General features: G+C 36.9%; 3 protein-coding genes and 1 non-coding gene across 8 annotated transcripts in view; 3 read left to right on the top strand and 1 right to left on the bottom strand.

Moving 5' to 3' along the window:
• MNAT1 (MNAT1 component of CDK activating kinase) overlaps window positions 1–14712 on the top strand; it is a 244754-nt gene extending 230042 nt beyond the window's left edge. For both annotated transcript variants that reach the window (XM_033187826.1, XM_033187825.1), the window contains one exon: window positions 14262–14712. In XM_033187826.1, coding sequence (XP_033043717.1) covers window positions 14262–14382 — 121 coding nt within the window. In that variant the 3' untranslated portion in view covers window positions 14383–14712. The remainder of the gene's footprint in view (window positions 1–14261) is intronic.
• Window positions 14713–17478: 2766 nt separating this feature from the next.
• TRMT5 (tRNA methyltransferase 5) lies at window positions 17479–27137 on the bottom strand. Of its 3 annotated transcripts, none has more exons than XM_033187820.1 (5): window positions 27005–27137; window positions 25231–25889; window positions 23498–23622; window positions 21470–22121; window positions 17479–21189 (listed from the first exon to the last, which is right to left on the bottom strand). In XM_033187820.1, exons 1-5 carry the CDS (start codon window positions 27094–27096, stop codon window positions 21104–21106), a joined length of 1614 nt encoding a protein of 537 aa, XP_033043711.1. In that variant the 5' UTR covers window positions 27097–27137; the 3' UTR covers window positions 17479–21103. The 3 variants fall into 3 exon arrangements, with proteins under 3 accessions (XP_033043711.1, XP_033043710.1, XP_033043712.1); XM_033187819.1 differs by having other exon boundaries at window positions 25231–25886; window positions 26941–27074; XM_033187821.1 differs by lacking the exon at window positions 27005–27137 and adding an exon at window positions 26822–26930 and having other exon boundaries at window positions 25231–25886.
• On the top strand, window positions 20350–20458 carry LOC117071656. Its single transcript, XR_004432422.1, has one exon. It is a non-coding gene; the product is annotated as a U6 spliceosomal RNA (small nuclear RNA).
• SLC38A6 (solute carrier family 38 member 6) overlaps window positions 27092–27677 on the top strand; it is a 65441-nt gene continuing 64855 nt past the window's right edge. The window contains exon 1 of one of the 2 annotated variants that reach the window (XM_033187822.1): window positions 27092–27360. In XM_033187822.1, the coding sequence (XP_033043713.1) occupies window positions 27256–27360 (105 nt within the window). In that variant the 5' untranslated portion in view covers window positions 27092–27255. Of the gene's footprint in view, window positions 27655–27677 lie in introns of both variants that reach the window. The other variant, XM_033187823.1, reaches the window with a different exon arrangement.

Here is a 27677-nt window from a genome sequence, read left to right as displayed (position 1 = left end):
CTACCCTTTCTAGGTACTCTGTTCTGTTCCATTGGTGTATACTGATTTTATGCCAGTACCATGCTGTTTTGATTACTTTAGCTTTGTAGTATACTTTGAGATCAGTGATGTTTACCTGCCTCTTTTTTCATTTCCTTAAGCTTTCTTTGCCTATTCAAGGTCTTTTGTTATTCCACATGAATTTTAGGATTCTTTTCTCTTTTTCTGTGAAAAATGTCTTAAGACTTTTGATAGAAAAATGTGATTAGAATTCATTGGTAGAATCATTGAATCTGTTGATCACTTTGGATTTTATGGACATTTTATCAATGTTAATTCTTCCATTCCATGAATAAGGAATATTTTTTCATTTACTTGTGTCTCCAATGTCTGTCATCAATGTTTTATAGTTTTCAGTGTAAAGATCTTTCACGTCCTTGGTTAAATTTCTTTTTAAGTTGTTGGGTTTTTTTGTTTTGTTTTTGTTTGTTTGTTTGTTTTGGTAGCTATTGTAAATGGGACTGTTTTTCTTGATTTCTTCTTCAGACAGCTCCTTGTTAGTGTGTGGAGGTGCTACTAATTTCTGTATGCTGATTTTGCCTCCTGAAGCTTTACTGAATCAATTAGTTTCAACAGCTTTTTGGTAGAGTTGTCAGGGTTTTCTATAAGTAAGATCATGTTATCTGCAAACAGAGACAATGTAACTTTTCCTATTTCTTCTTTTGCCTAATTGCTCTAGCTATAACTCCCAGTATTATGTTGAAAAGAAATGGCAAGAGTGGGCATCCTTGGCTTATTCCTAATCTTAAAGGAAAGCTTTCAACTTTTCACAGTTTAGTGTGATGTTAGCTTTCGTGTCATATGTATATGGCCTTTATTGTGTTGAGGTACATTCCTTCTATATGTAATTTGTTGATAGTTTCTATCATGAAAGGATGTTGAATTTTGTCAATTTTTAAAATATTTATTGAGATGATCATATGGTTTTTGTACATCATTATGTTAATGTGGTGTATCATTTTCATAGATTTCCATATGTTGCATCCCTGTGACAAATACTACTTGATCATGGTGTATTGATTCTTTTAATATGCTTTTATTTTGGTTCGCTAGTAGTTTGTTCAAGATTTTTACATCTGTGTTCATTATAGATATTAGACTGTAATACTTTTCTTCTTTAAAGTCCTTGTCTGGCTTTTGTATTAGGGTAATGCAGGCCTCATAACATAAGCTTGGAATTATTCTCTCCTTTTCAGTTTTTAGAAGAATTTGAAGAAGGATTGGTATTCTTTTCTGAATGTTTAGGAGAATTCAGCAATGAAGCAATCAGGTTCTAAGCTTTTCTTTAATGAGATTTTTTTTTTTTAAAAAATCACAGATTCAGGCCAGATGTGGTGGCTCACACCTGTAATCTCAACACTTTGGGAGGCCGAGGCAGGTGGGTTGCCTGAGGTCAGGAGTTGAAGACCAGCCTGGCCAATATGGTGAAACGCCATCTCTACTAAAAATACAAAAACTTACTGGGCGTGGTGGCAGGTGCCTGTAATCTCAGCTAATTGGGAGGCTGAGGCAAGATAATTTCTTGAACCCAGAAGGCGGAGGTTGCAGTGAGCCAAGATTGCACCATTGCACTGCAGCCTGGGCAACAAGAGCGAAACTCTGTCTCTAAATAAATAAAGAAATAAATAACAGATTCAGTCTCCTTACTTTCTGTTGGTTTGTTTACAATTTTTATTGCTTTATAATTCAGTCTTGGTAGGTTGTCTGTGTCTAGGAATGTATCCGTTTCTTCTGAGTTCTCAATTTGTTGGTGTACAATTGTTTAGTGATTTTTTTCATACCTATGTGGCCTTGGTTGTAATATCTCCTCTTTCATTTCTGATTTTATGTATTTGAGTCTTCTTTTTTCTTAGTTAATCTAGCTAAAGGTTTGTGAATTTTATGTTTTTAAAAAAACCAACTTTTAGTTTCATTGATTTTTATTTTTTTCTATTGTATATCTAATCTCTATTTTATTTCTACTCTGATCTTTATTTCCATCCTTACTCTAACTTTGGGCTTCCTTACACTAACTAGTTCTTTAAGGTGTAATACCAGGTTATTTGAGATATTTTTTTCTTTTTAAATATTGTCATTTATTAGTATAAATTTATCAGGACTGCTTTGGCTACATACCATAAATTTTGGTATGTTACGTTTACTTTTTCATTATTCTCAAGATATTTTTCTTGAGAATCAAAACTTCTCATTTCTTGAGAAATGGATAAATTCCTTGAACCATTGATTGTTCACAAGTATGTTGTTTAATTTCCACATATTTGTGAATTTTCTAGTTTTTCTTCTGTTACTGATTTCTAGTTTCATATCATTGTGGTTATAAATATTCTTTAATATGATTTCAGTCTTACTAAATGTGTTAAGATTTGGTTTCTGGCCTAACATATGATTTATTTTGTAAAATGTTCTTTGCACTCAAGAAGAATGTGTATTCTGCTGCTGTTGGCTGGAATTTTCTGTATACGTTTGTTAGCTTTATTTTGTCTAAAGTGTAGTTCCAGCTTAGTGTTCCTTTATTGATATTCTGTCTGGATAATCTATCCATTGTTCAAAGTGAAATGTTGAATTCCCTATTATTGTATTGCTGTCTATTTCTCCCTTCAGATCTGTTAATATTTGCTTTATATATTTAGGTGCTCTGACTTGGGTTAATATATATTTACATTTGTTATATCATCTTGATTAATTGATCCTTCTATCATTTTCTAGTGACTTTCTTTGTTTCATGTGGCGGTTTGATTTAACATCTGTTTTGTCTGATATAAGTTTAGCTGCCTCTGTTCTTTTTGGTTTCCATTTGCATGGAGTATCTTCACTTTCACTCTGTGTGTGTCCTTAAATGTGAAGTGAGTCTCTTTTAGGCAGCATATAGTTGGGTCTTATTTTTTTTTATCCATTCAACCACTCTATGTCTTTTGACTGGCAAATTTAGTCTATTTACATTTAAAGTAATGATTGATAGGTAAAGATTTACTTTTGCTACTTTGTTAATGGTGTTGTAGTTATTTGGTTGTTTTGGAGACCTTTTGTCCCTTTCTTCTCTTCTTGCTGTCTTTCTTTGTGATTTGATGATTTTCTTTAGTGGCATGTTTCTATTCCTTTCTCTTCATCTTTTGTGTATCTACTGTAGGTTTTTGCATTTTTGTTACCACAAGGGTTACATAAAACATCTTATAGTTATGCTAGTCTATTTGAAGCTGATAACAACTTTGATCACTTACAAAAACTTACTTTTATTCTCTGTATTAGTCTGTCCTCATGCTGCTAATAAAGATATACCTGAGACTGGGTAATTTATAAAGGAAAGAGGTTTAATTGACTCTCAGTTCCACATGGTTGGGGAGGACTCACAGTCATGGCTGAAGCCGAATGAGGAGCAAAACACATCTTACATGGCAGAAGGCAAGAGAGCATGTGACAGGGGAACTCCCCTTTATAAAACTAACAGATCTCATGAGACTTACTATCATGAGAACAGCACAGGAAAGATCTGCTCCTATGATTCATTTACCTCCCACTAGGTCCCTCCTATGACAGGTGAGAATTATGGGAGCTACAATTCAAGATGAAAATTTTGGTGGGGAAACAGCCAAACCATATCATTCTCCTCTTATATTTTATGTTTTCTGGGTCAATGTATATATTTTTACATTATATATCCATTAACAAATTTTTGTAGCTCTGGTTCTTTTCTGGAAATGCTTTTGTCTTTCAACATTTATATTAGAGTTATAAGTAATTTACACACTACCAGTACAGTGTTAGAGTATTCAGAATTTGACTATATATTTACCTTTGTCAGCAAGTTTTATACTTTGATGTTCTTTTTTTTTTTTTGAGATGGAGTTTCACTCTTTTTGCCCAGGGTGGAGTGCAATGGCACGATCTTGGCTCACTACAACCTCTGCCTCCCAGGTTGAAGTGATTCTCCTGCTCCAGCCTCCCAAGTAGCTGGAATTACAGGCATGTGCCACCATACCCAGCTAATTTTGTATTTTTACTAGAGACAAGGTTACTCCATGTTGGTTAGGCTGGTCTCGAACTCCCGACCTCAGGTGATCTGCCCACCTCACCCTCCCAAAGTGCTGGGATTACAGGCGTGAGCCCCTGCACCCAGTCTATACTTTCATGTTTCTAATTAGTGGCCTTTTGTTTAAGCCTGAAGAACGCCCTTTTGCATTTCTTGTAACACAAGTCTAATAGTGATGAACTCCCTCAGTTTTGTTTGTCTGGGAAAGTCTTTATCTGTCCCTCATTGGTGAAGGATAGCTTTGCTGCATAAAGTATTTTCGGTTGGCATTTTTTTTTTTCCTTTCATGAACTCTTCCCACTTACTCCTGGTCTGCAAGATTTTTGCTGAGAAATTCACCAATGGTCTTATTTAGGTTCCCTTGTATGTGATATGCTGCTTCTCTCTTGCTGCTTTAAAAATTCTCTATTTGTCTTTGATTTTTGAAAATTTGATTATAATGTGTCTTGGTGAAGTCTAGTTTGGGTTGAATCTGATTTTACATCTTTATGTTTCATGTACCTTGATCTTTATATCTTTCCCCATATTTAGAAAGTTTTCTGACAGTATTTCTTTTTCTTTCTCTTTCTTTTTCCTTCTTTCTTGTCTTTCTTCCTTCTTTTGAGACAAGGTCTTACTCTGTTACTTAGGCTGGACTGCAGTGTCATAATTATGACTCACTGAAGCCTTAACCTCCCAGGCTCAAGTGACCCTCCTGCCTCAGTCTCCCAAGTGCTTAGGACTACAGGCACACATCACCACTTAAGGCACCTGGAGATTGGGAAGGCAAAAAACTGTGGGATGCCCAATGGCCAAACCTGCAGGGAGTCTGTTGTAGCTATGCTGACTGCTAGATTCCTCAGCAGCCAGCAAAAGCCTATTAGGGTCTTCTGCAGAGCAAGCTGCTGCTGTCCACCTCAGTGAACACCGTGGTATCCTCAGGGGTGAAATCTCTTGTGGTAGCCACAAGGGCTGTTGAGGTCCTCAGCAGAGAAGTCTGCTGGAATCCTGTGCAGAGCAGGCCACTAAGGACAGTACTGATTTCTGCTTATATGGCTGATACTGGTAGCCCCCATCCTCCTTTGTTTCTGTGCATGCCAGTCTTTTCAACAATCTAGGTGGGATATAATTGATGCTAGTTGCTGATTTCTCAGGCAGTACCCTGAAAATCTGGGAAAGCTGTTCTTTCATCCTGCTCTCCATTGCCATGCCAGGGATACTTACAAACTTGGGAGTTCCCTTTCTATGCCGATCAGTGCTAGCCTTGGGAATGGGATGATAAAGGCAGAATGAACTGTTTCTTTCTTTTGTGTGGTTATGGGATTTTTGTGTTATTACTTACGGGATTTTTCTTCCAGTGTATTGCTATAGTTCCTCAAGTAGATTCCTGAGCTCTTCCAGTTATTCCCATTCATGGATAGCTGTCCAATTATTATTTTTTGTAGAGAAAATGAAGGCTTGGTTTTCCTACTTGGCCATCTTTCTGACATCATTCCTCACCTTTCTTTATAGCTTTGTCATATTTACATATTCCATATTTAGCTTTGCATATTCAGAATTTAATATGAATGGAACCATGCTCTCCATATTTTTCTGTAACTTGGTTTTTATGGGTTTTTTTGCTAAGCATTGTTTGTGAGAGTCAGTCGTATTGATGCATGTACATAGCTGTAACTTATTTATTTTCACTTTTGATAGCATTCCATTGTATCAATAACAAGTTTATCCATTCTCTTGTCAATGGACATTTGGTTGTTTCTGTTGTTCTTTTGACTGCTGTAAATACTATGCATATGCCCTTTGGAGTCCTTAGGTGGGGAAATCAAATAGGTTACCTTGTCTATGTCTCTGTTATTATTATTTTCCTCCTTTCCAGGTGGCTTACACCTCCCTTGTGTCTACATTTTTCGCAAGTCTAGAAAGGAGGGGAAGAGAGTCGATGAGGTATTGGGGATAGCTGCATTTACTACCCTTTACTTCACAATAGCTTCTTTTGTCGGACCATTCCACATTATAGTTCTCTAAGCCTCTGACTTAGGCCCTCCTCTTTTCTCATTCTGTCCCTTCTTAAATATTAACATTTATTTTTATGATTTCAGATACCATCTAAATACTGGTAACTCCAAATTGGTATCTTCATTCTATAACTCTCTTCTTTTCACTTGACCCACATATCCAGCTACCATTCCGCATCTCCATGCATGTCTCTGCTGTAATCACTTAAGACTCAAGTCCAAAATCAAAGTTGGGATCTTTCCCTTCTTTCCTCTCCCACCCTTATTTGCTTCTCCAGTTTTCTATTTCTCTGTGAGGGTATCTTCCCTGATCTGTGTGACTATGTGACTAGGTACCTGGAAGTTGACCTTGACACTGCTTTCTCCTTCCCACCCTCATATTCCCACCCCCATATCCACCCACTCACTCACTGAAATATTTCTAAACCAGTAGTTTTCATTATTTTCACTGCCACCACCCTAATTCAAATCACCATTGTATCAAGCCTGGACTAGAGAAACAGTCTCCTAAGGAATCTCTCTGTATCTACTCTTGCTTTTCTGTAATCCAGTGGGCAGCCAAAGTGGACCATTTACATTATTAGGTTTCCTTTTTTTTTTTTTGAAACGGAGTTTTGCTCTTCTGGCCCAGGCTGGAGTGCAATGGTGCGATCTCGGCTCACCGCAACCTCTACCTCCCGGGTTCAAGAGATTCTCCTGCCTCAGCCTCCTGAGTAGCTGGGATTACAGGCATGCACCATCACGCCCAGCTAATTTTGTATTTTTAGTAGAGATGGGGTTTCTCCATGTTGGTCAGGCTGGTCTCTAACTCCCGACCTCAGGTGATCTGCCCACTGTGGCCTCCCAAAGTGCTGGGATTACAGGCATGAGCCACTGTGCCCAGCCATCAGCTTTCTCATAATAACTTTTCAGTGGCTTCCCAGTGCCCTTTGAATAAGATTCACAGTTTTTAAACATTTTCTATAAGGCCATCTTTTGTGTACTTTCTGCCTACATCTCTAGCCTCATCCTGAGCTGAAACCACCTGTCCCCTATATTCTCAATATGTGCTGTGTCTCTTTACTATTTCATATATGTTCTTCCCTCTCTCTGGATCACCATTATACTCCCCTTGCCTTCCTAGCTAATTTTATCTCTTTGGATCTAAACTTAACTCTAATTTTTTTAGGGAAACCTGTTCTGATCTTATTCATTTTGGCTTCCCTTTTTATCCAGACTTATCAAGCCCTACTTTCTCATTTGTAATATTCATTATTTAATGTTTTTCTTTTTGCTGGATTATAAGGTCAATGAGATAATGAAGTCTTTGTTCTCTGCTTTATTATCAGGGCTACTTCAATACCTGGCAGATAGTAGGCTCTCAGTAATTTTTTTTTTTTTGAGAATGAATGAGCTGCATATATCTAAATTTCTGCATTTTTGTCTCCCTCACTCTTGGAGATAAATTACTCATCCTGCTTTTATAAAGATATGATGAAAAATCTGGCACATATCTGGCACATTGAATTTCTAAGAAAAAATTACATTAGACAAAGCAGAATCAGACACTAGATTTTTTTAGGAATATTACCAAAGAAATGCAGAACCTAGTACATTTATTTTTATAGTATCTACTGAATTTCCAAGAAGTGACACTTGTTCCTCACTGGGATACACAAAATCTAGGCTCATATTACTTGCTATTTTTAGATTTTTGTAATGAAACTTTGCCTTACTCTGTCTCTAGCCCAGTCATTATTCTGAATAGATTAATAGAAATGAATATCATAATGTTTTAAGAATCAATAAATAAAAACATTATTTATGCCATTTTTCTGTGTAATCTCATCTAAGCATATAATGGCAATACTGAAATTAGACAAACATTGTATTAATCTCTTGTGGAAATAAACATCTGACTTTGAAGAATATACTTAAAATTTATCAAATATCATTTGGCCTATTAGCTACTGTTTATTATCTGTTTTTCATGGCCCCATCTATCTCATAGCCCATGTTCCTGAGATGTTACTGTGTTTAAATGTATGTATTATATAGACAGAATCTATCCTTACAGGTCTATCCATTGAGATAATCAGCACTGCCAACATCGTTCATAGAATATATTATACTTAAGTAGCTATATCTTCTATGTGTTCTATAGTTCACACTTAAATCAAGGAAATAATCCTTTCATTATGTAATTATATTAACTGTCAGTAATAACTGTTCTATCCGAAATACCTGGTGTGCTCTTTGATAGCAATAAATTACACAGTTATAAATATAACTGGACTTACACTCCAGTTATAAGTCAGGAAGTCTTCTCTGAGCAATCTATATTCAGTTATTAAATATGAATAATAAATCATTGTGTTCATTTGGAAACCATGTGTCTTTTAATTTTGAAATATGAGTTTTGGTGTTTGGATGGTCTAAATGTCTGGCATAATTATTCACTCTCTTTCCAAGTGTGTTGGTGTAAATCTGAATTCAGTTTTATTATTAGTTTATTCAAATTGTATTCTAGGCCGGGCGCGGTGGCTCAAGCCTGTAATCCCAGCACTTTGGGAGGCCGAGACGGGCGGATCATGAGGTCAGGAGATCGAGACCATCCTGGCTAACACGGTGAAACCCCGTCTCTACTAAAAAAATACAAAAAAAAATTAGCCGGGCGAGATGGCGGGCGCCTGTAGTCCCAGCTACTCGGGAGGCTGAGGCGAGAGAATGGCGTAAACCCAGGAGGCGGAGCTTGCAGTGAGCTGAGATCCGGCCACTGCACTCCAGCCTGGGCGACAGAACGAGACTCCGTCTCAAAAAAAAAAAAAAAAATTGTATTCTAACTTGCTGGCTAGATGGTAAAGTATAAGAGCAACATATGACTGCCTGTGGAAGTTTGTTACATTTTTGTTTGGATTTCATGAAGTCATGTGATTTTTTGTTTTTTGTTGTTTTTTTTTTTTGAGATGGAGGAGTCTCACTCTGTCTCCCAGGCTGGAGTGCAGTGGCGTGATCTTGGCTCATTGCAACTTCCACCTCCCGGGTTCAAGTGAGTCTCCTGCCTCAGCTGCCTGAGTAGCTGGGATTACAGGTGCGTGCCACCACACCCGGCTAATTTTTGTACTTTTAGTAGATTCGGGGTTTCACCATGTTGGTCAGGCTGATCTTGACCTCCTGACCTCATGATCTGCCCACCTTGGCCTCCCAAAGTGCTGGGATTAGATGTGAGCCACCGTGCCCAGCCAGCCATGTATATTTATAACAAAGCTGCCCTCAGAATTGTGAATAGTATTTCTGACATGTAGTATCTTTTCTCATTTACCTTAGAATATATGATTACCACTCTGTAAACAGTTTGTCTGTTATTCTGGTACTGTGCTTAGGTTAAGACACCTAACCATTAACTAGTTTTCAGAATGTTTTTGCTTTTTAATGATAGTTGTGTGAGCACACTATTGCTTTGGTTGTTTTTAAATCTCACTGAGGTAGACTTCAGGTTGTTAATGTAGATTTTTATAGCTTTGGCTGAGCTTCCTATAAGAGCTGTGGGTCTTGATAGCTGAGATCAGCTGGCTGATCTCTCTTAATGGCAGGTAGATTTGATTTTTGTGGGCTAGGACACAGATCTGTTTGGAAGTGGTCTGTTTAATGCCTGATGGCTTTAAATGCAGACTTTAAAAAACGGGCCACCTTGTAAAAAGAAAGTCTTAGTCTCTAGAGTTCACTACCTTTCTTAGTTTGAACCAGTCCAAGTTTTTAACTCTCCATAGGGCCTGGTAATTTGAAGTGGAGGAAACTAATATGAACTTTACATTTCATTTCAATATAAATTCCAAGCCAATGTGCTTTAAGGATTGTCACAAACATATTGTGACTGGACAGGAAGAGTGCTTGCCTCTTGGTCTTGAGTGACAAGCCCTGCCCTCTGCCCCTAGCTGAGAACTCAAAGCATTGTTAAATAGCACTAAAATGAGCTGAGTCCAAGACTTCAGCCAGATGGTCAATATAGGGCTTTTAAGGGAAGGGATAGGAAAAGAGTAATCTCAGAGGCACTCCTATGTTAAAGAACTAAGAAAATGAAGTCATTCTGAAGGTAAGTGTAAATTATACCACTTTCTTTGGGAGCAAAAGCTGCAAAATATAACACAAGAAAATGACAGTGTAGGAAATCAAAATTCAGGAACGAACCTTCAAGTGTGGTTTTGTAATACTTAATCCTATCTTAGGCCCTTCTCAGGATCCATTGCTCCTTTTCCCTCCCCCTTCTCCAAGGTTTGTTTGAAAGGGATTTTGATGGGATAGGAAGGCAGCTTTAGACAGAGCATAAATTAGGGCATAAGATGTCCTTTGTACAAGAATTATCTTAGACATGCTTTCGAAAACATACTTTTTTGACCTTATTAAGAAAATAATCAAAGGTATGATTTTTTAAGTCTTTGAGTTTAGTCTGCTTTCAGTAAAAATAAGGTGTAGGTACCAAAATAAGCAAACCTCGTTTTTACTTTCCTGGTTTCTGCTTATAAGATTTACACATATTTAAAATAAACCCATGAAAAACAGGAATAGTGTCATGGGATTGGCTAAATAGTCAGAGCAATTACCTCCAGGCTCCCAAACCCAACCGAGCTTGACTTTTGGAAATAAATTTGGCTAAGACTTCTTCCTCATTCTGTTTTATAAAGGTATACATGAAATGATACTGACTTCTGCCAGAAACCCCAGGAATCCTATTCAGTGATGTACTTGTAATGGTCATGAAAGAATAAAAACACAGATGTGGATTAAGGTAGAAAAGTACAGAAAACACTAAATTTTCATTGTGCTGTTTCAATGTGGCAGATTCTTTAAAATACTTTGACATGCTACAAAAAATAAAGGGTTTAAGAACATTGAGTCAAGATACTTAAAAAATAAAAGCCCACAATTGAATAACAAAAATGAACTTTGTTTTATTTTTTATTGGCATTAATGTAGGTTGCCATGGTGAAAATAGTTTGAAATACTTCACAGTAACAGTTTTGTGCAGCCCTAGAGATCAAAAACAGCAAAGTAAATAAGCAGGACTCTTAACAACTCATACTTACAGACATGTTTAATGTAAGTGATTGCTAGAAGGGAAGGTTATTTTCTTTAGTGCTATGCAAAGAAATTTTAATTGACTTGATTTTGGCAGTGAGAATTGTACAACTTAGCATTAATAAGTCAAACTTAAAAATATTTGCTCATACTCTGGATTATGACTATGTTCAAGAAATACTATTTTCAAACACTAATCATTTAGATAAACTTTTTTTACACATTTATGGCATCAATGAGTATGACTGTTTATAACATTTTACCTATAAAGCTGAACTGTTTTATATACTCTTTATGGAAATACGGCCATAAATTAAAAGATGCAACTGTTTTGAATATTTTACTGGTGGTCCTCTGTTTTCCTGCCAGCAGTGCAGCTGTTTCAGGTTTCTCAGGATAACATATTAAAAGCTGTATGCATACTGCAAGTTTATGCTCAAATTGCCAAGCCAGATATGGTATGACTCAACTTTCCCAGAAGCAAGCTGTACCAAAATGTGATGAATCAAAACAGTTAGTTGCACAGTGGTTTGTATTACAGCTATGAAAACCAATTCTCATTTATGATGGTTGGCTTTTCAAGGTTGACATTCTACTGTGGTGCTTGAATTTTACCGTAAGTGAACATCTATTGAGGCTAAGACTGTGCTTTTCTTTTGAGGATCAGAGGAAAGGAAAGGGTGATACATCATCATCTGGTGTGTGGATAAAAATTAGCTGGAAATTTGTATCAGGAATGGAACATTTCATTTCCAAGTTACCTATAAAAATATTACTCACTTATTATTTGTATGATAGTTATTGAATTCCCTGTGAAGCCAGGTTAATTTTTAGACCTTTCTGAGGTAACTTAACATTTACTTCATTTCTCATGCATCAGAATCTTACCAGTTGATATTTTATTGTGTCTTGGAAAGTAATAAGCAGATAACTTTATGGCCATGGGGTAGGTGTGGTAAATCCCTATTTAAATCCTATGCAGCCTAAGGTTCTACCAAGAATTTAACAACGACCTTTTTTTTTTTGAACAGGGTCTCACTCTGTTGCCCAGGCTGGAGTGCAGCGGTGCGATCTCCACTTACTGCAACCTCTGCCTCCCGGACTGAAGCGATTCTCTTGTCTCCCGAGTAGCTAGGATTACAGGCACCTGCCACCATGCCTGGCTACTTTTTCTATTTTTAGTAGAGACAGGATTTCACCATGTTGGCCAGGCTGGTCTGAAACTCCTGTCCTCAGGTGATCCACCCACCTCGGCTTCCCAGAGTACTGGGATCACAGGCGTGCGCCACTGCACCCAGACAACAATGACTAATTTGTAACAGTAGTCTCCAAAGTGGGATGTGTCCCAGGAGGGTATGTAAGATGCAGTATAGGGAGAAAATATTAAAACATTCATTAATGTATTTAGAGACAGAGTCTCACTGTGTCACCCAGGCTGGAGTGCAGTGGCAAAATCTTGGCTCACTGCAACCTCCACCTCCTAGGTTAAAGTGATTGTCCTGCCTCAGCCTCCTGAGTAGCTGGGATTACAGGCATGTGCCACCATGCCTGGCTAAGTTTTTGTATTTTTAGTAGAGATGGGGTTTTGCCATGTTGGCCAGGCTGGTCTTGAACTTCTGACTTCAGATGATCTGCCCACCTTGGCCTCCCAAAGTACTGGGTTACAGGCGTGAGCTACCGCACCCAGCCAGAACTTTTATTTGAATATTTTTATTTCATCCTTTTTCTACTTATGTTTTTATACTACACTTACTATATTAGTATCTTATGTATATAATTATATATAGTAAAATACTATATATAGTAAATTTATAATATGTTTATAACATAAATTTACTATATATAGTATAGTATATTATAAATATATAGTAAAATTATATATATAAAATACTATCAAAAATGTTTTTTTGTTTTTGTTCAATATATATTAATTCTCTTCTTCCTTCCACTTTCCCCTTTCGCCCTTGGCAGAGAAGCAAAGAATTGAGTTAAAACCTTTGTGGCAGTGTGAATAAATTATAGCTAATTCCAAGAACTTAGCTGCATCCTACCTTGACCCATTTTTTTCTATTGGACTCTTACATTGCTCTATATGTTTTAGTTACACAGGTTTATTAAGCATGGATACAAATGAAAAACAGACTTGTTGTTATGTTAGAAGTTTTAAGTTGCTCATGCATTAAGATTTTGACACACAGGAAGTTTGAATGAATGAGTGAAAAAGGTTCCAAGTTATTAAAATGTTCTGGTACCTGATTTATTCATTTGCCATACCAGTAATTCTAAGGTGGCTGAAGCTCCTTTACTTCCTGAAGAATCAAGATAGTTTCTTAAACTAAGCATTAAAACAAACCTGGAATTATTTGTTTCCAGAAGTGTTAGTAGTCATGCTAAGTTGTCCCTCTTTGGCTAGATTGCCCAATTTTTTTTTTAGTCCTGTTTTGTCAAGATAGAAAGGTTTAATTGCTTTAAAAAAACAAAAACTGTGTGGTTGCAGAAAAAAAAATTGTACTGTTATATTGTTCTTTGAGATCAATGAGATTTTTCTGTATTTACTTTTTCAGACATTATTCTGAACTCAGGCTCAGTCTCAGAAATTTCAACATGTAATTTTCTAACGTTTCCTTTCCTCTAAGGAATGAGACAATATATTCTTGGAATATTGAAGTACTTTTGAAGTAACTCGTGTGTTTTCTCCCCTCTTTCATTTGTTTAGGTGTTTAGGGCTTGATTTAAAACACATTTATGTAGATATATCAGTAATATAATAGTATTGTGATACTGTTTATTTCTTAAGCATATGCCAGGAAGGAGAGCATTAGTTAGGTGTCCAAAAATCAGCCAACAAAACAAATCAGCTCTGAAAATTGTGAAGCAGTGAATATTTTAGAATTATTTTTGAAACCTCTTTCAGAACTGTTTTTAGATCCCGTGGTAATTTGCTATGTAATTTAGTACTAGTTTAGGCACTCCATGTACAGTTGGCGTGTTTCCTTTTGAAAGATAATTATTTATAATAAAAGTCTGAATATTTCGATCTCGGAATTCCTCTTTAAAACTTGAATCAGCTTTACTATTGCTTTTTAAAATGTTACCAATTTATATTTGCTTTTTATATCAATGCTACACTTCTTGTTTTGTTTTAGGTATTTAAACCATGTCAGAGCTGCCTCACCACAGGACCTTGCTGGAGGCTATACTTCTTCTCTTGCTTGTCACAGAGCACTACAGGATGCATTCAGTGGGCTTTTCTGGCAGCCCAGTTAACCATTTATAAGATTTGGACCTTGGAGCTGAACCAGGGAGCTAGCAAAAGTAAAGCAGACTTGTAAAATTATAGCTATATGCAGCTGCACAACACAGTCCTGCCACTAGCAGCTGTGTTAAAGTATTTATAAAGAGAAAATTTCAGAACGTAACTTGAGGAATATAGGGGATATATATTTGTGAAAAAGAATTTTTACTTATATTTTTCAGAGGATTTGACACAATAAGCCTCATCTGATGAAAGAGAGGAATAAATAATTCACTTATATGTGTTTGAGGTTGACAGACTTAAAAAATCTTTTTAAAAAATAAAGCTATAATTTATATTAAGTTCTGTGGTTTTTCTCTTATTACAGTGTTTTACTTGAACACATTTTAAATACCATTTTGATTACAACATTTACTGTTAATATCCAAGTCTATTATTTCTTCTCATAAAATGTTCCCCCTTTTCCTAATGTCTTGTTAATACTAGTCCAGACAAGTGGATATATTTCCTTTGACCAAGTTATGGCAAGAAAAACCTGACCCATGATAATGTCATTCCCTCAATACTAAGAACTCAATGCCTGTTTTAAGCAGTGGAAAATGAGGCAAACCTTGATCAAGGTGTTATAGTTCCCAGCTGTGAGCCACACTCAGGCTAAAACAGAGCCCAGCATTAACCTGCTTTAATGACACATTCGAAGAAGTTAATAAAATTTAATACTTAAATGACATGTTTCACCTCCAATGTAAGCTCATTTTATGATGAATCCTTTGGAGACTGGAGAAGGTACATTTTAAGTACAGTTCCCCATGCATAAATTGTATACTGATACAGTTTTTTGTTGAAACTTCAAAGGCTTTTATTACCAGGGTTTTGCTTAAAGAGTTTAGATACGAATAGGATGCTATTTGCAGCATCTCAACCTTGTATGAGTCTGTTACATAGAGCACTGGATATGGGATATAGTTTCTTAAGGAAATTAAGGGATTTCCTATCAAATCTCTAATACAACAGATATTAGTTTTATGGGTAGAAACTTAGGTGAAACAACACTGTGGTTACATTAGGATGGGATACTATCCATATGTAACAACTCCATTTCATGTTACTAAGCAGGTGTTAATTAATTTTAGCAATACGTCTTCAACTTTATTGTACTTCTAACTATCTTTGATAAATGAGAAAACCAAGACATCAAATAATTGAGTAGACAAAGATCATATTCACAAGTTAGTAAAAAGCCAGAATTAGAATACAGATTTTTTTTTTTTAATCGAAGTCCAATTCCATCTACATTCTACCAGACTGCATATCCTATTCCTGTATCTATTAAGTATTCCCAACTGAGGATTAGTGTTTTAAGTACAGTCTATAAATCTGTTCAAAGAATAGTTAGAACATTGAATGTAGAGTTAAGGCTTTGCAGCAGCCAATTGCAAAAATTAGGAATCCAATATTTTGAAAAGAAACACTACTGCTTGTTCTCATACCTTTTATAAATGTATTTTAAAAAGAATGAACTAATTAATAAAACATTATCAAAGGCTTTTAAGATTTGTTTTGAGCCTGCCTTATTGTGCAAATTGCATGCACCTGGTTTGGCAAATAAATTCCAAAACCTTTATACATTTGTAAATATTTTGCAGTTGCTATTGCTGTACTTAGTTCAATAGGCCAAATTTAGAAGTTAACTGACCTTATTTGATCAAAGGGAATGGTGAAAAATAACTTAGTGACAATTCACTGAATCTATTAAACAACAGAAACATTCTAAATTGGTGTGTTTATCCCCTACCATCCGAGTGATTTACTCTCAGAGACAAAGGTTGTACATATCTTTCATCTACATAAGTCTTCAAGTATTTTATGAGTACAGAAGTAACAGTTAACAACTACCATATTACCTGTGTCCCAGGCACTGTGCTTCATGCTTTGTGTATTACCTAATCCTCAAAACAGTTCTACTAGTATTTTCTCCATTTTAACAGATGAGGAAGCTGAGACAGAGGTTAGGTAAGTTGCCAGCAGTCATATAACTTAAAAATAGCAGAGCTGGGATTTGAACTCAGGCAGCCAGATTCCAGAAGCCATGCTCTAGAGATGACTGTCAAACAACTGCTATGCTAAAACTAGTCCTGGGTAGTCGAACTTCATAAGACTTCCAGGAAGTTCTACAGATCAAGTATCTAGATCTTTTATGGGATATAAATGACATCAACTAAATGATCTTGTTGATGTCCTAAGAGAAGTTCTGAGAAATTCATGATGTAGAAAATGATTTTACTAATAACTATACTCCCTCTTAAGCAGATATTAATGGTACAGAATACATTTACATCATAGTTAGTATACATGAATACTTAGTATTCCTTAATTTGATTCAATGAATATTTCACCTATGCTTCTCTTAGAAGTTGTCTTTAGGCTGTCAACAGGTTGTCAGATAATTATTGTAAAATCCAATTAAGGTGGTAGAAAACCTGTCAAAAAGTTAACAAAATTAAAAATTGTATCTAATGAGCTTTCCAGCTTTCCAGCTGTCATTTTCCAGTAGATTCATCAGGAATTCATTTACTAGGTATCATATCTGAAAGTTTAGGGTAGACCTAGATTTAAATAATGAATAATCACATATTCACTTATCCACTCTGAAAGAAAAGGGGGAAGTTAAAAAGTTAGTAGATACATTCAGGGATTCTGTTTTCTTTACAATTACATATTGCATATTTTGTCCAGAGTAACTAAATGGAGACAAGAGTCTTACTACTTTACATGTATGAATAAGAATATCATTTGTACTCATACTTTATAACCTAGGACATCAATGTACAATACTTGGGTTGTTTCAAAACAATTTGAATTAAGTAAGGAATGAGTGTTCAAGTTCATTACATCCCTATACTGCTTACTATTTATTGCCTTCATTTCTTTACAGGACCTGCCAGACTTCTGAAAGCATTTGAATTTGGAATTAATGATCTAGATTAGGGTTCTTAAACATTTTCTGTAGGGCCAGATAGTAAATATTTTAGGCTTTGCAGGGTAATGAGCAAAATCGAGGATATTATGTAGGTACTTACAGAACAAGCTAAAACAAATTGCCACACTTTTTTTTCTTTCAAACTGTATCAACCTTTATTAAAGATACTTTCCATAAACAATCATGGTATTTCAGGCAGGACATGGGCAGACAGTCATTAACAGTATACAACAACTTTCAAATTCTCTTCTTCAATGGACTATCAAAAATCAGCCACTATAAAATCCAATGAAGTCCTCATCTGATGGTCTGAACAGGGAAAGTTCAGAGTGATAGATGACATTTCACATTTAGCATGTTGTTTAACAACTTTTCACAAGCCAACCCTGACTTTCAGGAAGTGAAATGAAAATGGCAGGATTTATCTGAAGATCCACAATCTAGAAACGGAACCACTCCTCTTTTGACAGGTGCCATCTCAGTGGCATCACTGGAAAGTCCAGATTGCTAGACACACCGGTAACCAATGACTGGGGGTCAGGTCCCAACTGTCTGGGCTTAAGGGAGTTAAGTCTACGGCTGAAAGATGGAAAGGGAAAAGAAGACATAAAAACGATTTGTTTTTCTATACCGTAAGGCTTTTGTGCCAAGGTGGCCATGTGTGTCAAAGTCAGGGAATCCCTCCTCCTGGGAGCCAAGAGGAAGTCTCTCAAAACTAAAAGGGAAAGGTGTTTTCCCCACATCAATCCAGCTTCAGAGACATTCTATTAGTGACATATGCCCCTTCCCCACAAAACAACAATGAAGTGTTCTGTGTGCTAACAACATAGCTTAAAAAAGTTAAAATTCTGCATTTTTATAAAACTTTAAGATAAAGAATAGTATTTCAAACCGTACAGTCACCAGAAGTACACAGCTATCAAAAATGCACACACTTCACCTGGGATCTCCAGCACCTTCCCCCTCCTTGGCAGCATCAGCTTTTCCCTTTTTCCCTTTGGGTACTTCTCCCTTCTTTGCAGGGGCCTTTTTAGGCTCGGGCTCTGGCTTTGGAGGAGCAGGTTTAGCAGACAACCTCGCGGATCTTCTCTGTGGTTCATCCTTCACCTTGGCTTTATCTCCTTTAGCATCCCCTTCAGTCTTTCTCTTGGGCATGATGGCAGTGGCAACAGCAGCGGGATGTGGGTGCTGGGTGCAGGACACAGCAGCGCGCGGGCTTTGGTCGGTCCAGGGGTATCATTCTTGCCTCTTCTTCACACTGCTTCCACACTTTTTAATTGACAACATTCAAAATATAGTCCAATATTTTGTAATGCCTTTTTTGGTGAGAATAACGTTGCCTTTAATTAGGGTTCTAAGTAAGTGTTCCCTGTGATCAAAATCATTTGTAAATTATTGCCTATTAATGGTTATTAACCATTAATACTAATGGTAATGAGATTTTACACATTTCATCTTTAAAAATGTCTTCTCATACAGACAGGTATTGCCAAATCCTGCTATCAATCCAGGAGCAGATGAAATTAACCGAGCATATTCATCACTTGAAAAGCATTTGTAAAATTCTATTAGATTTCTTCCCTTTAAATTTGCCTTTTAGCATGTCATTATTTTAATCTTAACTTCTTACCGAAAATTAGATCGAATCGCCTCAATTGCAGTTAAATAGATTTTGAAATAGGGGAATTTCCTTTGCACTTGCACCCAGGTTCCTAAAAATGCTGAACTCAGAAGATATTCACTACAATTTGTGAGAATGGAAATCTCGTTTCTTGTTTTAACTTTTGTATGACAAATGTGTAAGGATATTGTGCTTCAAATATTGTGATTCAAATATCAATTGTCAAAATGACTATCATGATATGTTTCATATTAAAGTTGTTTTGCCTTGTGTTTTAGGCCATTCTTGCATTGCTATAAAGAAATACCTGATACTGGGTAATTTATAAGAAAAGAGGTGTAATTGGCTCACGGTTCTGCAGGCTATAGGAAGCATAGCACTGTCATCTGCTTCTGGGGAGGCCTCAGGAAGCTTTTACTCATGGAAGGCAAAATAGGAGCAGGCACTTCACATGGCGAAGGCAGGAGCAAGAATGTGTGGGGGGCGAGTGCCACATACTTTTAAACAACCAGATCTCATAACTCATTGTGAGGACACCACCGAGGGGATGGTGCTAAACCATTCACGAGGGCCACATGTAAGTGCTCACACCTGTAACCCTAACACTTTGGGAAGCCGAGATGGGAAGATCTCAAGCCTAGGAGTTCAAGGCTACATTGAGCTGTGACTGTGTCACACTCCAACCTGGGCAACAGAGCAAGACCCTGTTTCTAAGTAAAAATAAAAATAGAGTCAAAGAACCATCCAGAATCATTTCCTTTTTTAAGTGACTATTTATGTTGCTTTCAATGTCCTTAACTCTTTGAGCAACTATTCTTGCCAAAGGCCAGTAATCTTATTTTCTCTGGACATATTGAGCTGCTGCATCCAAACATAATTAATTCATACCATCAATAAATGGCTTTCTTTGCTTGGCTGACAACTGATTCACTTACTTACTTTGGTTGCAGTCTCATTTTCATTTTGTGAAGAAATTCTGCTTTGATATTTCCATTTTACATTTTCTAATTTTTCTGACAGTTGCTTGCCTGTGAGTTGGGAATACTGTGATGAGTGGTTTGTTTAGTAATATCAATGGTTATTTTATTCTTTTAGCTTAGCTATAGACGGCTTGTCATTGAATTCAACATTAAAATAATTCACACCCTACTGTACCTTAAAAGTACAACAAAGTCCACTTTTCTTGTTTTGCTATAATAGATATGTTCTGGTAATAAAAATAAAATGTGGGTTCACGTGATATACATGGCACTCAAAATGCCGTTGTTACAACCACGTCAGTGATTTGTGATGTGCCAAACAGCAGTGTGAAGTGATGTCACATTCAGTGTGTGTTGCAACCACTCAACTCTGCTATTGTTCAAGAAAGCAGCTGCAGTCCTCACTTCAGCAGCACATATACTAAAAAACTGAAATGGTACAGAGAAGATTAGCATGGTCCCTGCGCAAGGATGACACGCAAATTCATGAAGCGTTCCGTATTAAAAACAAAAAGCAGCGGCAGATGATATGTAAACAAATGAGCATGGTATGTTCCAATCAAACTTTATGAACTCTGAAACTCTTAATTTCATACAATTATTTTTAATTTTTAAAACTGATACATAATAGATGTCATACAATTTTCACGTCACAAAATGTTCTTTTTCAACCAATGGAAAATGTAAGAACATTATTAGGCCACAGGCCATATGAAAACAGGTGGTGGGCCAGATTTGGCCTGCAGGATGTAGTTTGCCTGCCCTGTTCTAAATAATTTTATTTTTTATTACTTTTATGGTGATAGTTAATCGGCAGTAAAGGAGTAGTTATGTAAAGGACAACTACAAAGTGGTGTTAGTACCTTCCTAGTCAGTACTCAATCACCCTGCCTTCAAAAATGATTTTCCCTGAGAGAAAATATTTATTCATTTTTAATAAAAAGTAGATATAAAATAATTGTATATTATAATTTAGATAATAGGGAATGTGTTTGGTAGACTTAAAGTTTAATTGGTAATCCTCAATTTATAAAATAAGGCAAAGTATAAGGGTTCAATAGTAAAAACTGAACACTAAAATTTTATTAAATAATACACATTATATTTCACTACATGTAAATCTGGTACGGAGATGGAGAAAACATTTCCAATTAAGTGTTTGAAGCAATTTGTGTTTTTTCTTCTGAAAAGGCTTCAGCTGTCCTCTGTCTTTTAAGAGGTGGATCTTCATGATTCTCTGTAACAAATCCAGAAAACCTATTTTAGGTAAGATATTAGCAGCTGAAAATACTCTTAAAAAAACAAACAATATAGGCATTTTTAATCTAGTCAACTTAGACATGAAATAACATTCTTGCATATTTACTATTTTAATGAAATAGCCTTCTGTTAAGACTGAACTAACAGAGTAGCTTTGTATTAGACTGAACTAATACTGCATTAAAATTTGTAAAACTGGGAGAACTAGTCACAATTGAACAGTGAGGTTTACATCTAATTTCCCAGAAACTGCTCACCTGGATTTTTGGTCTGGTTCTTGTAGAGTACAGCAGCAGGAATCTGAAAGGTGATGCACAGCATTTCCTTGTTTGGGGCCACATTTCTTACCAGGTGAACTGAACTGCATGCCTCCAGAGAAATGCCTAACACAGCTCCAGCCCTTTGCCGAACATCCTCAGCAGGGTTAGCATCTTTGGAAAAGCTGTAACAGTGCACTATGGGAAGGAACTCATTGCTGCATGGCTGTCCATCTAAAAGCCATTTGAAAACGCTAAGAAACTCTATAGCTTTTGCTGGCAAGTTCATGACAATGTGCACAGAGGGTTTTCTTTCTTTTGACAGACCCAACAGCTGCATTAACTCTTCTTTGACTGGTCCTTGGAGGAAGTCTTTCCCATCCAAGTTGAAGATTTTCACCTTTTGGTCCACTTTATTCAATTTACAGTTGTGCAACAGCCATTTATGAGATTCAGGATTGAGATCATTGGCAAATACAGTGCAGTTTTTCTTTGCTACTGGAATGGCAAAGGGCCCAACCCCAGCAAAAACATCAAATAGGACATCCCCAGGCTTGAGAAGCTCTGTGATACGGCTGTGTTCTGTAGACAGACGGGGATTCCAATAGACTTTTGAAAAATCAAATTCATAGGTATACTTGTTTTCTCGAACCTGAAAAAAGGTGTTATGCTTTTGGTTAATCTCCTTGGTCCTAAATCCTAACCATTGATACTGGATAGGTGGGTAAACACACAGGCAAACACATACACATTTAAATTTACTACTGTAAGAGCCAAACAACAGTGCCTTTATAGGCATTTTAATTAGATTCCTGGTGTTTATGCTATTCCTAGGGCCAGTTAATATACTGCATTAGACTTCTTCGTGAGAAAAAGTCATCTCTTTAAAGCCAAATGGCTCTCTATCTCAATCCTATAGGGCCATGGCCATAAAGTAGTTACCGTATCACATGAGGAATTTTTCAGACAGGCCAATTAACTGGCTTAATTATACTCTTATGTCACCAGATAGACAAGACCTAAAATTTTGAAACAACACACCACCCACATCTTCATGGTGGGTAGCCAAGTTGCAGACAGTACTTCTATGCAGTAAACAAGCTTCCCTCCTTATTTAGTTTTGTGTTTGTAAAAGGGAGCCATGGTAGATGTGTCACTGAATTTTGAGGTATTTTACTATGTTTTTAGATAGCTACTTGAACTTTGCAAATTTTATGTCTATAAATTAGAGCCAGTGTATAGAATGAATCATTCCCAGATTCTCTTTCCCAAATTTGGGTTTTCGTGGGTAAACTAAATATATACAGTGAAGCTAATTCTTGAACAAAAGACTTTTTAACATTTCTTTTGGGTTTATTGTAGTAGACACCTTATAAAACAAAATAAAACTTAAGTTACAGTCATGGAGTATGACCTCAGCCATCAACTTAAACTCATTAATATATGGATGAAGAATCAAAGGCCAGAAAGTTCCTAAGTTCTATAAATCTAATAGATACATCTTCCATCTTGTGCTTTCCAGGACCTTAATTCCCAATTTGTATGTATTTTTTTTTCTTCCTCCTCCCAACCATATCAGATACTTCTGGCCAAATTATTAAGGTTACAGAGATGGAAATGTTTCTGTAAATTTCTGCCAACTAAAAGTCTTTCTGGGTATAACCTAGAAGGTTTAAATATATTTCGAGAACTATTTTATACATACTGTTCTATAACTTGCTTTTTGTCACTTATATTGCTTTCTGGCAATTGTCCATTGTCAACCTATCAATGGACCACTTATTTTAACAAATATGCAGCTGAAAAAACTTTAGAGATGGAAATATTCCATCGTATCACTGTATGAGAATTTAACCAATTCTGCTGAAAAGGCTTTATCAATGTTATTCCATCAATAGCATACATAAGTGATCACATTCTCACATACTCATCAATACTGGCTGTTATAAGTATTTTAAATCTTTGTCATCTATTCTGATTCTAAACATAATATTGATATACACCTTACTTGGAGATAATAAAACATACCTTTGTCATCATGTTCTGCTCGCCAGATAGCACTTCCATATGGAAATTTCGGTACATATTGTCAATATTATTTATTTTATTTACTGCTGAGGTGATTCCTGGATTTTTATCAATCATAACCTGGCCTAAAAGAAAAAATGAAAATCCATAATACTGCCTATTGGTTGCAAAATAAAAGCTAAAATGGTTCATATGAAACAGAAATGAGTTGTATTTCTTTTGGTTGATAGGTTGATAAAGAGTGCACCTACTGTGTGTAATGTGGTATGCAATTTAAAAAATTCAACAGATGACTAAAGTTAATGTCTGACAGTCGCCAATACACACACACAAAATGTTGGGTACATTTTTAAAGAAAACATTTTGAGGAGTTTGGGTCTACCTAATGTTTTTTCCATGTTTCACTGAATCTTTTCAAATAAGCCAATAAACAAGGAACCAAAAAGGTAGATCACAGGGAACTGGGAAAGAATGGAAAGAGACGTAAAGAACCCTGGCAACAAATGGACTCAGAAAACAGTAAAACATCTGCCGGTTCCACTGGCCTCAAGCCAAATGTCTGTTTTACTGTGGCTTTGGAACAAATGCCCCCACTTTAGAAATACATGCCAGCAAAACAATGTTTCCCACCAAAAAAATAAATAAATAAACAGATTCTTTAGAGTCCTATCTAAATTAAATGTTCATTTACTTCAGAGCAGAAAAGCTACAGAACTGGCATACTCATGGCCTTTTGATGAATCTATTTTTTTAGTTAGCACTTTAAAAAACTTATAAAAATCTATATGCTATTTCATTGCATAACTTGACTTGTAAATCAGCACACAGTACCCAATTATACAATATCCTGAAATACAACCAGCATTTGTCCAATTTCTGATAATCAGATACTTGTTTTTAATATAGTATCAATAAACAAATTAATCATTGTTCTTACCCTGTCTGCTTCATGTATCTGAACTCAACTTTTAAGGTATGGAATTTAGTTTGAAACGAGGAATGAAATTTATAAATTTTTAAAAACTATGCTGAAGGTCTATAGTAAAAGCTTTAAAATTACTACTGTATGAAAATGTTTCACTTTTAATGTATGAGTGCCTCTATGAAAGAAAGCTTATAAAATGGGAATGCCAGAGGAATGTTTGAGTTAGGGTAGGGAGTGCCTCATAGGAAAGCCTAGACTTGATATTTGTACCCGGTCACAATTACAAGGATCTGTTTAAGTATTTATGTTACCACTATCCATTATTACTCCCTTCACCAATAAAAACAAAAGAAATGTGTAACAGGACAGTATGGTGCTTGATATATTGTAGAGGCTCAATTGGTTGAATCAATGAAAGCATAAGTAAACATCTTGCACTTTTGACTATAAAGTACCAAATTTATGAAACCTAGTATTTAACATAGCCCTGAAGGCCTAACAAGTCTTGTGTACCAAAAAAATATCTCCTCAATGTAGCTGCCAAAGCATGTGATTCAAGTTTAATCTACACTGATGTATTGATGTACACAAAAGCCTGGACCAATATTTGGAACTTGCTATGATTCTAAAGAAGATATTCCAAAATGGCCCTTCAAAGAGGGTATATAGCTCAAGATCTAGCTTAAAGTTAACATGACAAAATGTTCTGCCTCTGTAACTTGGCGTTAAAAAAAAATAATTTTTAAAGCTAAAATTAACAATTTGCAAATTCCCTTCAAATACATGAATATTACTATGACACACGTACCAATTAAATGTTTGAAAGGCAGCTGATGATCTCGAAGGTTCAGGTGTGCAATATGTCCAACCCTGCTAAATCCTGAAGTTACATCTTGACCTTCAGGAAGCACAGCTCTCAAGATTTCTTCTGACTTAAAGTTTTCATATGTTAGTTCCAAATTATATTTAGAGATCTGTGGACTGACATTAAGCTGCTCTAAAACACTGAGTTCTGCTTTTTCAAAGGAATCATGAGTAAATATTTTATAGGGATCCAACATGATTAGTCTACTTTCTTTATCTTCTGGATCTTCAATCACACGTTTTATGCCTGGGCGCTGCAACGCTGCCCTTCTTAGGGATCGCATCAATCTACCGACTATTTCTTTCCTCACTTTAAGCACTGGAATGTTGACTGTCTTTTTAAAAGCTGTTCTATCAAGTTTTGTCATGCCTCGGACATCAGAGGGTGGTGAAAACAATTCAGAGTCTCTCTCATGTGTTTCTATTTCTGGCATGGTTGAGAATATTTTTCTTTGACCCAGTAAGAAAATACCAGGTGCTTCCGAAAGCGTCTGTGTCAGGGATGTCCAAGCTAGTGGAATCAACGATTTTGATTCAGTTATGCTATGGCTTTCCAGTTTCAGAAGTCTTCTTGAGAATCCAAATGGCCTCCATAAGATCCTTAAAAAATAAAAAAAAATTCACACACGACAGCTTTTGAGAATAAAAATCTAAATTCTACTATCTCAAATAACCTGCTAAATGCTGTCAAATAAAACGTTTAGTGGTGTGTGGGAAGTATACTATCTTTTCCAGAACAGGATGACTTTTTCAGGAAGTCATATTAATGGTAGATCATAGTGGTATATATTAAATTTACACTTTCAATCCACTGCTGCCAGTTCAGAGGGCTTAGTGATGGATCAGCCATACTCAATGATCCTCTACACCCACAATTTTCTAGATAATACGTTTGGGATTGGAAGGCTGAAGTATGAGTTAAATGGTCATCTGTAAATGAAATAGTCATTATATATGACCATTACTAGTGACGATATTTATTAGGATAGTTTCATGGGTGCTTATTGTGTCAGATGCTGCGCTAAATGCTTTATGTATATTATCAATCTTGGGAGGTGTGCAGTACTGCGCCCTCATTTTGTAAATGAGTAAACGAAAGCTCAGAAGTAAGGTAACCCATCCAAAGTCTCCCAGCTGGTAAGTGGCTAAGCATGGATCAAAACCTCGTTTTGGCTGACTTCGGTGCCTGTGTTCTTAATATATTGCTCTGTTGTTTTGGATGCTTTACTGCCACATGTCCTGCCTTTAACTAGAGGCTTCTGTATTTGAGGACGAGAGCTTTGCTGAGTGTTATATGCATAGTATCAGTTATTCACTGTTTTCTAAAATACCAAAGAATTTACTTGTAAGGGGAAAGGGCCGTGTCCCAGAATCCTGTAAAGCAACGAAGTCTTTCACTGTCAGAGATCAAATTAGGTCCAAATGGGTGACCCTGGATAAATTACTATGAGTCTCGGTTTTCCCATCAGTAAAATGTGGCGAAAGGCTTTTGAAACATTCCTTACTATCCAGTACCTCGAATCTAAGCTCAGCACCTAAGCGGGTGGGTGACCTCACGATGTTTTTGTGCCCAGGCAGCACGAGGCGGAGAGTAGCCCTGGGCGGGCTGGTACCTCCCCTGGACCATTAGCCCCTAACGAGGCCGCCACCTTACCAAAGCACCATTCCAATTCCCCAAGTCGCTCTGCAGCTGGATCCGCAAGCCGACCCCTCAACTCCCGCTCCGGTACCGATCGGTTGTGGGTCGCGAGTGGATGAGTTGGTCTTCTATGACATCATCACTGTTCGCCGCGGAGAGGGCGAGCGTCATCAGATCACGTCGACTCGCTCCTCTCCTTCCCGGCCCTGGTGAAGTACGGAACGCCGGAAGGGCCTGGCTCAAAGCTCCGCCTCTGGCGCGACCGACTACGGGAGCGCAGGGCAGAGGTAGGGGCTCGCAGATGGACCTGGTAGTCAGCTGGAGAGCAGCATGGAGGCGTCCTGGGGGAGCGTCAACGCTGAGCGGGGCTGGTATGTCTCTGCCCAGCAGCCTGAAGAAGCGGAGGCCGAAGAGTTGAGTCCGTTGCTAAGCAACGTAAGTGCGCTCTGTTAGCTTCCCAGCACTGACACCCGCGGACTTCCCTCAAGTGCCTGCCAAATAAGACCCAGAAAAGGAGGACCGCACCGGGAAAGGGGAGATGCTGGAGCCTGAACCCTGGGGGATGGGGCCCGAAAGTAGCCGCCGAGATTCAGATGAGATTGGCGCAGTTATGAATGTGATAGCAGCCTAGCATACTCTAGAAAGAAAAGATGAAAAGCGTCGGGTGGAAGAGATGCAGCGTTTAGTGCATGATGGGATGAGCGGCCCTAGGATTATGTACTCACTGCTGTTAGTATCTTTGTCACCTTATT

The sequence above is a fragment of the Trachypithecus francoisi genome, unplaced genomic scaffold (assembly GCF_009764315.1).
Source record: "Trachypithecus francoisi isolate TF-2019V2 unplaced genomic scaffold, Tfra_2.0 Lachesis_group3, whole genome shotgun sequence".
NCBI lineage: Eukaryota > Metazoa > Chordata > Mammalia > Primates > Cercopithecidae > Trachypithecus > Trachypithecus francoisi.
Note: the sequence above shows the minus strand (reverse complement) of the source record. Positions and strands in the feature narration are given on the sequence as shown.

Bases quoted from the DNA above. Each gene is read 5' to 3' on its own strand.
- TRMT5 (XM_033187820.1), bottom strand. From the start codon at position 27,096: ATGACGCTCGCCCTCTCCGCGGCGAACAGTGATGATGTCATAGAAGAC. The intron at 23,623-25,230 runs GTACGTGTGTCA...TTTTTCTTTTAG, and splicing joins GCCTTTCAAACATTTAATTG to GCCAGGTTATGATTGATAAA. The intron at 21,190-21,469 runs GTGAGCAGTTTC...GATTTGTTACAG, and splicing joins GAACCAGACCAAAAATCCAG to AGAATCATGAAGATCCACCT.